At 49.2% G+C, this 12,682-nt stretch overlaps 1 protein-coding gene across 6 annotated transcripts in view; it reads right to left on the bottom strand.

Annotated features, from left to right (window-relative positions):
* Window positions 1–12,682, bottom strand: part of SERGEF (secretion regulating guanine nucleotide exchange factor) — a 96,999-nt gene that overhangs the window by 79,617 nt on the left and 4,700 nt on the right. For 5 of the 6 annotated variants that reach the window (XM_035120412.3, XM_035120430.3, XM_088666727.1 and 2 more), the window contains exons 4-8: window positions 12,247–12,341; window positions 11,944–12,004; window positions 10,768–10,881; window positions 2,712–2,774; window positions 2,097–2,255 (exon numbers count right to left, since the gene is read on the bottom strand). In XM_035120412.3, the coding sequence (XP_034976303.3) occupies window positions 2,097–2,255; window positions 2,712–2,774; window positions 10,768–10,881; window positions 11,944–12,004; window positions 12,247–12,341 (492 nt within the window). The remainder of the gene's footprint in view (window positions 1–2,096; window positions 2,256–2,711; window positions 2,775–10,767; window positions 10,882–11,943; window positions 12,005–12,246; window positions 12,342–12,682) is intronic. The other variant, XM_035120459.3, reaches the window with a different exon arrangement.

Genomic DNA, 12,682 nt, shown 5'->3' with positions numbered 1-12,682 from the left:
CAGAAGTAAGGCCCACTGGGTTTGGTGGGGTTACTCTCAAGCAAGTATACAGATGGTATTGTCTTGCTGTTTTTAGTACAAAAGGCCAATATACCTACCAGGGCCAGTCCACCTAAAAGTAAAGGTAAAGCAGCTGTCTCAGGTGGCAGGATCCACAGGGGCAGCAGATATGGTGTAGATTTTTATTCAGGACCAGCCCACCCACGAGGCAAGGAGAGGTGACTGCCTCAGGGGCTGGGCTCACCAGGGCAGCAAATACCAATGTAGATCTTCCTTCTCCCCATTCTTCCTCCTGATGTAGATCTTCCCCTTACCCCTTCTTCCCTGGCATGGAGGCCGGAGCAATTTTGGAGCCCAACCTGGCCACATCTATAAGCTGAAGGAGCAGCAGCTGCAGAGAGCTTCCTTCGGCCCTTCCCAACTAATAAGAGGTAATGCCTGAGTATACTTTCCTCTTCCTCCTCCCTGCCCATCCATTTTCCTTTTCTACTTTACATTTTAGACTGGAAGCCTATGGGGCTTCTGTATACACTGGGAGCCACCCAGAGCGGCTGGGGCAACCCAGTCAGATGGGTGGGGTACAAATAATAAATCTGTTGTTGTTGTTGATCTGTTGTATGCCACTCTGAGAGTCTTTTTCAACTGAATAGCAGGATAAAAATATTTAAAATAAATAATAATAATAATTTATTGTGCTGTTTCCCCAGCAGCATGATGGCGCATCCTTCCTCTGAGACTTTTTACAGCTCCCATTGGATTTTTACAGGAGGCAACATTGTAAGATAGAGGGTGTTTCTCTCTTTCTCTTTCTCTTTCTCTTTCTCTCTCTTTCTCTCTCTCTCTGCTGTGTGTGTGTGTGTGTGTGTGTGTGTGTGTGTGAGAGAGAGAGAGAGAGAGAGAGAGAGAGAGAGAGAGAGAGAGATTTTAAAAAATTACCCTTCTGAGGAAGGAGCTTGTAAGTCTTTGGTTGTACCAAGAATTTCTTTACCCAATTTTACAGTAATTTGATTTGATAGTTCATGACAAACGGATTAATGGATTTATTCGAGAGAACACCGAGATAAATAAACTTCCTTAATTAAAGCTGTCTTCGTTATCAGCCATACCAGTTTGTGGAAAGCACTTGTCCTGGACTGAGGATGACTCACCTTTTGTAAGGCTTAAGACTATCATTCTCTCTCCTGTTCTTCACCACCCTTCTGCTATATTTAGGACTGCCTTCAGTCAAACAACTTCTATGTTATCCTTATGTAACCTAATTTACATCGGGAGCATTACAGAGCCTAGCCTCATCATCATGAGAAATATAAACGAGAAGCAGCAAGTTTCAGCTTTGATTGTGCACTTCTGCAGTTCCTTTGACAATGCAGCCTGCAAACACAGAGCACATGCGAAGAGGTGGCACCATGGCACCCTCATATACTCTCCTTGGCACTCATCAAGACCCCCTCTCAAATTTAATTTTTTAAAATTTAAATTAGGGGTGTATTTTTACCACTTTTTAGGCTGGTGGGGGTGTTTTGACTGAATCAGGCTACGTACTATGTTAGGGAGGGAGTTTCCCTGGGCAACTGGTTACTGGTCCTCAGAAGGATGCAAAGCTAGTCAAACAGCAACTCATGCAACCAACCTGCCTTCTTCTTCCTTTCCATATCACAGGTACTGCTTCTGAATTGGAGCTGGATTCACCTAACCCAGTGCTGGCTTCGAAGCCAGCATAAGGACTCCTGCCAGCTCAACAAGACCATTCCCTCCTCCCACAAATCTGCACTGGAGGGTCGTTGAGAACTCCCAGAACAGTGCATGGGAGAAGAAGAGGGGAACCGTCCTGTCTGTCAAGCAGAACAAGCAAAAATGCTTGCACTGGCAGAACCACCATCAAATTGGGAACTTCAGCAATTGGGGAGCTGGGGAGAACCAACACAGTTCAGCCCTAAAGCCTAAACCACACATTTCCCACATTTCTAGATGCAGGGCTTTGCCATACAGTACTGTGCAAACAACTCAACCTGAAAGTACTTTTTTAGAAACCATCCAAGCAGCGCTTTCGGTAAACAAAGTATCTTTATATGCAGCATCCGCAGTTGATGCCCTACCTGTCTGTGCCACCATGTGTGTCCATCCATTCCAGACTCTTCTGACCTTTTCTCCCCCAAAATAGTGGGTTTCTATCTTCTGGGGTTTCAAAAGAAAATCATCTTTGCTCACTAACTGCTTGTGTCTGTTGCTCCCCCAAACATATAACTCTCCTTCATCTTAAACAGAAAAGGAACATATTTTAAAAAAAGGAAGTTAAAGGACACAAAGATGTTGACTAAATGCCATTTTACAGCTGCACATTTGTCCTCTGTCTAGTCTTTGACACAGATGAACAAACATTCTAAGAAAAGTAATGCACTCAGTTTTTAAAAGGGGCAAATCAGACTCTACAAAGCAGGAAAAGCATATATTTCTGTGGATACAACTAGAGCTGCAACTTAATTCTCTATGCAATACATGTTGCATGTTCAAGGAGGGTCACAAGCCTGTTTTAAATGTGGCAGGAGCAGGAAGCATGTTATGAGGGCAGCTAGATTAAATCTGAACAAAAACAGGGACACATCTTACAGGAGAGGGGATGAACTAGTCTCAGAGACAAAATATTTTTCATGGTTCAACAGACAGACATCACTTTGTCCTAAGCTACAGCCAACCAAACAAAAGAAACTCACCTGTGAGTGATGTGACATGATGCGACCCAGAAGTGATGCTCTTTACTTTGATGTTTTCTAGACCTAGGACAATAACCCATTATTTTCCGTTAGCTGGAGAGGGATACTTCCTTTTAGAAAGGCCCTTTGCAATACACAACACAACGCAACACACAGCTGCATGAGAGAGCTAACAAAAGCCATTTGTGCAGGCTCTTTGGGAAGCTACCTCCCCAACTACGGTAATTTTATAGATCAGAGCTCATCTATAGGCATCTAAGATATTAAAGAAAAGAGAAGGGGGACCACTAACAAATGGGAGAACTTTCGACAACCATGGGGTGGTTAATTAGGCTATCAGAGAAGAGTACAAGGCCACAAGGAGAGAACAACACTGCCAAGTGGAGAGAGGGAGAGAGAGAGAGAGAGAGAGAGAGAGAGAGAGAGAGAGAGAGAGAGAGAGAGAGAGAGAGAGAGAGACGGAGGTGGGGATGAGCTAAGGAACATATTGTTACTGTGCAGAGCCTAATAATGTAAACAAACCTAAAATCCATTTTGATTTGGCTTATTATTCTGCACTCCAGAAAAGGGGAAGGGGAAAGGGTTGCAAGTTTTGCAAGTTTTTGGGGTACTGGCTCTTCTGGTTCACTCAGCAGCTGCAAGCTACAATAGGACAGTGGATACAATGTTATTTGACAAAATAGATTTGTGATGCAAACATCTCAACATAACACTGCAAAGAACATGAGAAACTGTCAGACCAATTCCCAGCCTTAACATATTTTATTTTAACTGCTATAAGAATAGATCCATATTCCCAGTTTTCTCTTCTTGAGACAAGGACAAAGATGTGTTTTGTATCTTGTTCCTAACAAAGAGGAACATGAAGGCCAGGACAGGATGCAAACTATCTATTTCTTCATTCACCATTTGTTTCCCACAGTTTCTCTTTTCCCTCCATTTCTCTCCTTTCTCCCTCTGACCGAGGCCGTCCAAGGAAAAACTTCTGAAAAATCCAACTGGGAAGGGACTGTACTTATACAGATTGCAACCCACTTCTCTTCTTTAGAAAAGAAAGCAAATATTTTGAGATTGAAAGTTTGTTTCCTAGTGGATTCTTCTTAGATCATGTTGCACAAGTTTTATGTCAATGGCAGTAGTTTCCAGTTAGTTTCCAGGACCAATTCAAGGTACTGGTGCTTACTGATAAAAGCTTATATGGAGAGAAGCATTGCAGCAATAATAATAAAGGACAGTTCAGGATCAACATCCAAAAGTTCACCTGAAGACACAGGTTTTTGCTGTTCACTAGAAGCTAAGCCATGATTCGGAATGATTTATAGAAAGTTTTAAGTTGAGAATTGTGAGGGACAGGGGATATCGCGAAGTCCCTCCCCTCCTGAGTTCAAGCCCATCCCCGAGCACAGGGGAAAGCAGAGGGAGCTCCGATTCCAGTGGGGAAGCAGGAAGTCGTGTCCGAGGCTCAGGCAAGGTAGCGGAGCCAGGGTCCCAGGTGGGACAGGAAGGGGCGAATAAGGGGGGGAGACCCATCCCCCCAACTCCGGAATTACGCAGAAAGAGGAGGGGAAAGAGGATGGGTCTGCCAAAGCTTTTGTGTTGGAGAAAGACGCGCCAAAAGCCATTCGGAGGTTCTGAAACCGAATGACCACATCGCTCCGTGTAAATAGCAATGATTTCAGCACTGTAAATACGCAGCACCAATAAAAGAATAAAATGCAGAGCTGCGTAGCGTCGTTACTCTGAAGTAGCCTGCTCCGGCCACTGTGACAGCAACCTCCGAATCTTTTTTTGGGCTACTTTGGAGTTGCCGGGATGAGTGTGTCAGAGGCGGAGAAATGGCGACAGATCGCGGAGAAAGCCCAGCAAGACCTGCAGCAGCTGGCGCAGCAGGCGCAGGGGGAATTAAAGGCAGCTAAAGAAGAAACCAAGAAGGTCCAGGACGACCGGCTACAACTTGCGGAACAGGTGAGAGCGCTCCAGGAAAGAGAGCAGCAATTAAGGGCGGTGGCGGTAGACCTCCAAAACAAGCTGGATGCAGAGAAAAACAAGGCGGGAGGGGCACCCCAAGTCCAAGTGCTGCCAGGAAGGAGAGCCGGGACCCTAGTAAGCAAGTTCAATGGAGACCCGAGGGAATATCATGGCTTTGAGACTGAGATTGTGTATGCTCTTGAGCTGCACCATGATGAGTTCCCTGATGATGAGCACAGGGTAGCGTTTATTGTGGAGCACCTTACCGGGGCAGCCAGGGAGTGGCTAAGACCGTTAATCGCAACAAAGAATCCTTGCATGAAGAATGTCAAACTATTTCTAGAAGGTCTGAAAACGATGTATTCGTCCGATAGTCATATGGACCAGACTAAGGAGGAACTTCATAATTTACGCCAAGGAAATATGACAGTTCGCGCATATTGGGCGAAATTCACCATGCTGGTGCACAGACTGGGGTGGGAACTAGAGTCAGCCCCAATGCAAGCGGCGTTCTACTTGGGTTTGCATGAGGAGGTGAAGGATGAGCTCTCGAGAGGTCCAAAGCCCAGTACTATGGATCAGCTGAGCAAAGCGGCTCTGGCGGTGGGGGTGAGACAGGAATCCCGGTGGAGCGACAAGCAAGCAACGCGCGCAAAGCGGGCTTGGTTCCCACGGTCGCAGGAGAAGCCACTCCCCCAACAACCCTTTCAAGCCACGCCTGGGGCCAGCCAGGACCAGGAACCCATGCAGATTGATAGCGCGCGCGCGCGGGCTTTTCAAACCCCAGCGGCGACAAGACGCAGGGAGGGAAGAGGCAGGAATTGCTTTCTCTGCAACTCCCCCCAGCATCTCGTCAGAGACTGCCCACATCGCAGGGAGTGGCAAGGAAAGGCGGGAACGGTTATGCCCTCCCCCACTGATGCAGCACCACAGCAGGGAAACGGGAAAGCCTGGCTGCAGGAGACAAGGGGCAGCAGCCAGGCACAGTCAGCAGACAACAGCCCCAGCCCGCCCACCCGCACAGAGAGGAGCAGAGCCAGCCCACCCCTCCCAGAGCAGGAGTGGTTCTAGAAGTGACGCTAACGCTCCCAAATGGCTATCCCCTGACGGTCCTCGCCCTAATTGACAGTGGGGCGTCAGCGAACTTCTTCTCGAGAAACTTTGCAGAACAGCACCAGATCCAGCTTCTGCAGCTGGATTTTCCTCTGCACGTGGCAACCATTGACGGCAGAGAGTTGCTGGGAGGGGCCATCACTCATCAAACCCCCCCCCATGAGAATGACGGTGGGAAGGCACTCAGAGACACTGGCATTCAACGTCACCACCATCTCAGACCCCCCCATCGTCTTGGGCATGAGCTGGCTGGCGCGCCACGACCCCTCCATCAGTTGGCACCAGAGATGCATCACGTTTGGGTCGGACTTTTGTCTGGAACATTGCATGCAGCACCAACCAGGGGAGGGGCCTCCAATAGCCACGGTGGCCACCATGCACGTCAAAGGGGGTGAGGCGATACCCAAGCCGTACTGGGACCTGCAGGAGGTCTTCAGCGAAGCGGAGTCCGACCACCTACCCCCACACAGGCCTTTTGACTGCCAGATCAACCTGGTGCCAGGGGCAACTATACCCCCAGCCAAGCTGTACGCCATGTCAGACCAGGAACTGGAGGATCTGCGCGCTTTCATCGACAAGAACCTCAAGCGGGGGTTCATCAGAGAAAGCAAGGCAGCAGGGGGCAGCCCGGTCTTCTGGGTGGACAAGAAAGACACGCAACAGCGCCGTCTTGTGGTGGATTTTAGACGGCTGAATTCTGTGACAGAGCCAGTGGCTTTCCCCATGCCCAGAGTGGATGATCTCCTGACAGCGGCACGCAGGGGCAAGATTTTCACCAAGCTAGACCTGAGGGGGGCGTACAACTTGATCAGGATCCGGGAAGGCGATGAATGGAAAACCACGATGTTCACGCCTCTGGGCTCTTTTGAATATCTGGTGATGCCCTTCGGGTTGCAAGGGGGCTCAGCATGCTTCCAGGCCTTCATGCACCACGTCCTGGGGTCCCTCCTGTTCAAGAACTGCTTGGTCTTCCTAGATGACATCCTTATCTATTCCAATGACCCAGTGCAGCATGTGAATGACGTCAGGGAGGTGTTGCAGCGCCTGAAGGAGAACCACCTGTATGTGAAGCTGGAGAAGTGCAAGTTTCACACCAAAGAGGTGGACTTCCTGGGCTACAAGCTGTCAGACAAGGGGTTAGCGATGGACAAGGACAAGGTGCAGGCCATCCTGGACTGGCACAGCCCCAGGACGCGCAAAGATGCCCAACGACTACTAGGCTTCGCCAACTTCTACAGGAAGTTCATCAAGAACTTCTCTCGCGTTACGGCTCCCATCACTGACTGCCTGAGAGGCAAGCAGAAGTTCAGGTGGACACCAGAGGCGCAAGCAGCGTTCGAAAGTCTCAAGAGGGTGTTCGCCTCAGACCAGAACCTGTTCCACGTGGTTCAGGACGCGCCCCTTCGCGTGGAGACCGATGCTTCTGATAGAGCTCTGGGCGCCATTTTGTTGCAACTGGACGCCAACAGAGAGTGGAGACCTTGTGCCTTCTTCTCCAGGAAGCTGACCCAGCCAGAGCGCAACTACACGGTGTTTGATAGGGAACTTCTTGCGATCCACGCTGCGTTCCAGCATTGGAGACACTTCCTGGTGGGCGCCAAGCACCCCATCCAGGTGTGCACAGACCACAAGAACCTGGAGTTCTGGAGAACTGCCAGGGTGCTCAACCAGCGGCAGATACAGTGGGCAGAGTTCTTCTCGAACTTCAACTTCTCCATCCACTACATCCCGGGGGAGCAGAATGTCAGGGCGGATGCCCTCTCCCGCAAACCGGAGTACATGGAGGAGGAGGCGCCACCGGCACCCAGGCACATTTTCCCCCCGTCAGCATGGTCCTGCGGAGCAGCAGTGGTGAGTGAGACAGAACTCACAGCACTGACAGCAGCGGATGAATTTGCCACCCGCATCTTCAGAGAACTGAGAGGGGGGAGGGAGCAGGCGAAAGACTTTGCAGAACGCAGTGGGCTGCTTTTCTACAAGGGTGCACTGTACCTGCCCACCACCCAGCTTAGACGTAAGGTCCTCAAGCAGATGCACGACAACCCAACGGCGGGTCATTTTGGAAGGGACAAAACCGCTCACCTGGTCATGAGACACTTCTGGTGGCCAGGGGTGCGGGAAGATGTTCGAGACTATGTACGGGGCTGTGACACCTGCCAGCGGGCAAAGGTGGTCAGAGCACCGCCAGCAGGATTGCTGGAGCCCTTAGCCACACCACACAGGCCGTGGGAAGTGGTGTCCATGGACTTCATCACAGACCTGCCTTCTTCCAGAGGCAAGACCGCAGTGTTGGTGGTGGTGGACCTTATGTCCAAGATGTGCCATTTTATACCGTGTGCCAGGGCGGTCTCCGCAGAAGAAACAGCCAAACTGTTTGTTGACCACGTCTTCAGACTGCATGGATTGCCTTTAAGAGTTATTTCGGATCGTGGCCGCCAATTTGTTTCCAGGTTCTGGCGGCGACTCATGAACCTCCTGCAGGTGGAAGTCAGCTTGTCGACGGCTAGACACCCGCAGACTAATGGACAGGCGGAGAGGGTCAACGCCATCCTGCAGCAGTACCTCAGATGCTACGTCAGCCAGAGGCAAACAGACTGGGTGGATCGCCTGCCCCTGGCAGAATTTGCCTACAATAATGCAGTGCACGTCTCCACAGGGGTGTCGCCCTTTAAGGCCAATTATGGGCGCGACCTCAGATCTTTCCCAGAGAGGGAGGGGGAGGAGGAGGAGGAGGCCCGCAGGCTGAGGATTGGGCAGAGGAACTGGAGACGGTGCACCAGCAGCTCAGAGAACACTTGGAGAGAGCCAAGGAAGCGTACAAGAAGGGGGCAGATCGCCACAGGCGACAAGGGGAGGTCATCAGGGTGGGGGACAAGGTTTGGTTGTCCTCGGAGGGCCTTCCCATCAGAGGGAGGTGCAAAAAGCTGGCGCCCAGAAGGTTGGGCCCCTTCACGGTCACGCAACAGGTCAACCCGGTGGCCTTCAGACTGGCACTGCCAGAGGACATGAGGGTGCACCCAGTGTTTCATAGATCGCTGCTGTCGCCGTACAGGGAAAGCAGCAGGCTCAGAGGCAGCGAACAAACCCCCGAGGGAGGGGGGGAGAGGGAAGGCAGGGAGCAACTCAATGAGGCCACGGCCATCCTGGATTCAAGGAGGGGGGTGGGGGGCCTGGAGTACCTCATGGCATGGGAGGATGCTCCACCGTCCCAGAATGAATGGGTCCCAGCCACTCAGATACAGGAGGAATTCTTGGTGGAAGAGTTTCACGCCCTCTTTCCCCATAGACCCAAGCCCTGGCACATGGAAAGGGAGGGGGAGGGGGAGGAAGCACGGGAGAGCAGTTCACCATGGCGCTGGGAAGCGGAGTTTGAGGAACCAGAGGACGAGGTATGGGCGTCACCGAGATCCACCCAGTCAGAGGAAGGAGCAGATTGGCAGAACATTTTTACCCCCCCCAGCTCTGACGCCACGGACTTTTTGGGATTCCCGTCCTCCCAGGCAGAAGGGGGGGGCTCGCAGGACTGGGGGGAGGTGTTCACACCAACGGGCTCGGAAAGTACTGAGTTCTTAGGCTTCCAGTCGTCACCGACACCGGGGGGGGGACCTGGGGAGGGGTGAAGGAGAGCTTGGGAGGGGGGTGGATGTGAGGGACAGGGGATATCGCGAAGTCCCTCCCCTCCTGAGTTCAAGCCCATCCCCGAGCACAGGGGAAAGCAGAGGGAGCTCCGATTCCAGTGGGGAAGCAGGAAGTCGTGTCCGAGGCTCAGGCAAGGTAGCGGAGCCAGGGTCCCAGGTGGGACAGGAAGGGGCGAATAAGGGGGGGAGACCCATCCCCCCAACTCCGGAATTACGCAGAAAGAGGAGGGGAAAGAGGATGGGTCTGCCAAAGCTTTTGTGTTGGAGAAAGACGCGCCAAAAGCCATTCGGAGGTTCTGAAACCGAATGACCACATCGCTCCGTGTAAATAGCAATGATTTCAGCACTGTAAATACGCAGCACCAATAAAAGAATAAAATGCAGAGCTGCGTAGCGTCGTTACTCTGAAGTAGCCTGCTCCGGCCACTGTGACAAGAATAATACAAATTCCAATAGCAATCCAGTTTTTAGAAATCCAGGACAAGGCCCTGCTTCGGTTTATTCTTCATCAGCTCTAGTTTCATAGTTTCAAGGTCAAAGCGTACCATGTATTATTCTCAACTTAAAACTTTCTATAAATTAATCCACTACCTGGCCAGAGCTCTTGGAATTTTTTCATTTGATTTTCTCAACTCTCCAAGGACTCCAATTTATTTAGTATTTAATGATTCGGAATGAGCCAAGTAGGCCTCCCTGAGGAGGGCATTGCCTAACTTTGCTGTCGCTATTGAGAAAATATTATTTCTTGTGTCCTCTTGCCTCACCTCAGAAAGTGAGGAACATAAAGCAAGCACACAAAAGTTTAGCAGAGTATACAAGCAGGGATCTTGAGATAATGTAGTTTTTCAGTTCCCATATCCAGCACACTGAAACCTCAAAAAGAAAGAGACACAGAGGGAGACTCTGGCTTGGACCTCCCACTCTTTATTTTTTATATTATTATTATTATTATCATCATCATCATCATCACCACCACCACCAACCCACTCTTCACCCTATGGTTACAACATCAAAACACTACATCTGACTCTGTCTGTGGCTGGGCATTCTCTGGGCTAAGTGATATATTCTGCAAAAGACAGAGTCTCATGTGCCAAGTATATGGCTGAGGTTTGTGTTTGGGCTGATTGGGAATGGAATCAGAGAGTGCTAAGGGAATGGGATACATGCTATTACAGCAACAACAGAGCAGCATCTGAGGACTTAGGAGTGGAGGGGTCAGTATCACTGGGTATAGCCACAAATAACGGCTGGCTACTAAGACAAGCCAAAATTTGTGGACCCCTTGCTTGCACATGAGATACTTGATCCATACCTTAAATATTTAGATAACAAACCTGTTACTTTGCAAGGCTCTTTAGCCCTCCAAAAAGCTGGAACCATCTGTCCTTGCCATGCCCGCTTGGCCTGAGATGCCATGCCAACTCCCCACTGGAAAACTGAACCATTTTCTTTTCAGCATGTACATGCAAAAGGAAAATGAAATATTCATGTTAAAGGCTATTCCCCTGCTAAAAGACATTGGGTTGGGGGGGGGGTGTTACTATTTTTACTAATGCAAATATTAACCTGGAAAAGGTTGACACATAAATTATAGAACAACAAAACAATCTAACAGGAAAAATTCTCAACGCCCAAAATAACGGTACGCTAGGCCCACATTCAGTTCGAGACCACTTCACGCATCTTGTTTTTTCAGGTATACACTAATATATTAAGTAGATACCTAATGTAATAAATGAATATGACCAATGTTTATTTAAACACATAGACGGAGCTGTGATTAGCTGCAGCTTCCTGGAGATTTGGTGGCAGGTTCAGGTTTGCTCCTCTGTAATTTGTGAAACGGCTGTAAGCTTCTCAAGAGTCCAGGCAATAATGTCATAAACCACAGGAGAAACTTGCATGGAATTTGCTGGCAGGCCACTTCCACTTATTTGTTAATTATGACAAAGTTCTGCCAGTTGCAGAGCTGTGCCTTATCAATCACTCCGTAAGTGCTGATGACAAGCCCATGTACACTTATGACACATTGAAGCTATGTATACCAAGGTGACCTGCAAACGCAAGGAGCCCTTCTAATGCAGAGGTGGGGAACCTCAGGCCTGGGGACCAAATGTGGTCCTCTAGGCCTCTCTATCTGGCTCTTGGGGGGAAACCCACAGCCAGGTATGCACCACTACCACAGACACTGTACTAGGGCTTGCATGGTGTCAGAAACTATGTCGCTCTCAGGCCTTCCTAATTAATTTACAAACTACCATTAAATATCCACCCACCCTGAGGAGGAACACAAGGGTAATGGCAAGCGATTATAAGCAGGCTTCTAAGGTATATTAGACCTGTCAGTGAATAACTGGGGATGAAGTATTTTTAATTGCTTCACAGCTTCCTCTAAATCACATAACAATTAAAGCTGCGTATACAGACCCATCATCTGAGGCGGTGGAGCAGTTTTTATGCTGTTACATGGTTGCAACTTTTAATGAGGAACTACTGTAGTAAAAACTCACCGGTTACAGCTACTGCATGTCTGAGTCCAGCGGCAACATTTACTACTTTGTCCTGTATAGTCTGTGGGACAAGGAAGAAAAAACATATTTACATTCTCTTCAACGACTCTACAGTACAGAACAGTATTTTTTTTGCCATGCTATTGAAATTTTCAGAACTGATTAATGAATGTGTAGTCCAGCATACATGACACAAACGAAACATCAAAAGCTGCTGATCCACAGTGAAGTGGCTTGTGGAAGGAAGCATCATACAACCGGGCATAATGGTGAATTTATATGTTTGTGCTGATAGCACCTCACCTTAATTTTCTGTGGGACAGCATTTCCTCCTGAGGCATGAGGAACTCCGAGTTGTCCAAAAGAATGAGACCCACAAGATAACACCTGGCCATTTCCTGCAAGGCAGAGCAGCACTGGAAATCTTTGCATTCCTATTGTTTACCTCAAGGAGATATCTAGGGCACTGTAGTCCATTTTCCCACTAGTAAGAAACAGGTTCCTTTTTATTAAAAGTCACATCTACGCTTCATTGATGGTGATGGAATAAGACTACTACTAACTTAAGACCCATTTACTCCCAAACTTCATTGGATCTAATCTTTGCTACACTGTGCCCTATGAAACTAAGGCCACGGGGCAAGTGCAAGGTCAAGGATAACTGTCTTGGCTACCAGCTCATTTTCTTAACCATTATGCTGCTACTACAGCAGCAGCCAGCAGTCGAATGAATGCACAG

The sequence above is a fragment of the Zootoca vivipara genome, chromosome 1 (genome assembly GCF_965207765.1).
Source record: "Zootoca vivipara chromosome 1, rZooViv2.hap1.1, whole genome shotgun sequence".
In the NCBI taxonomy this organism is placed as follows: Eukaryota; Metazoa; Chordata; class Lepidosauria; order Squamata; family Lacertidae; genus Zootoca; species Zootoca vivipara.
The sequence above is the reverse complement of the archived record's forward strand: the minus strand, read 5'-3'. Positions and strand labels throughout refer to the sequence as shown.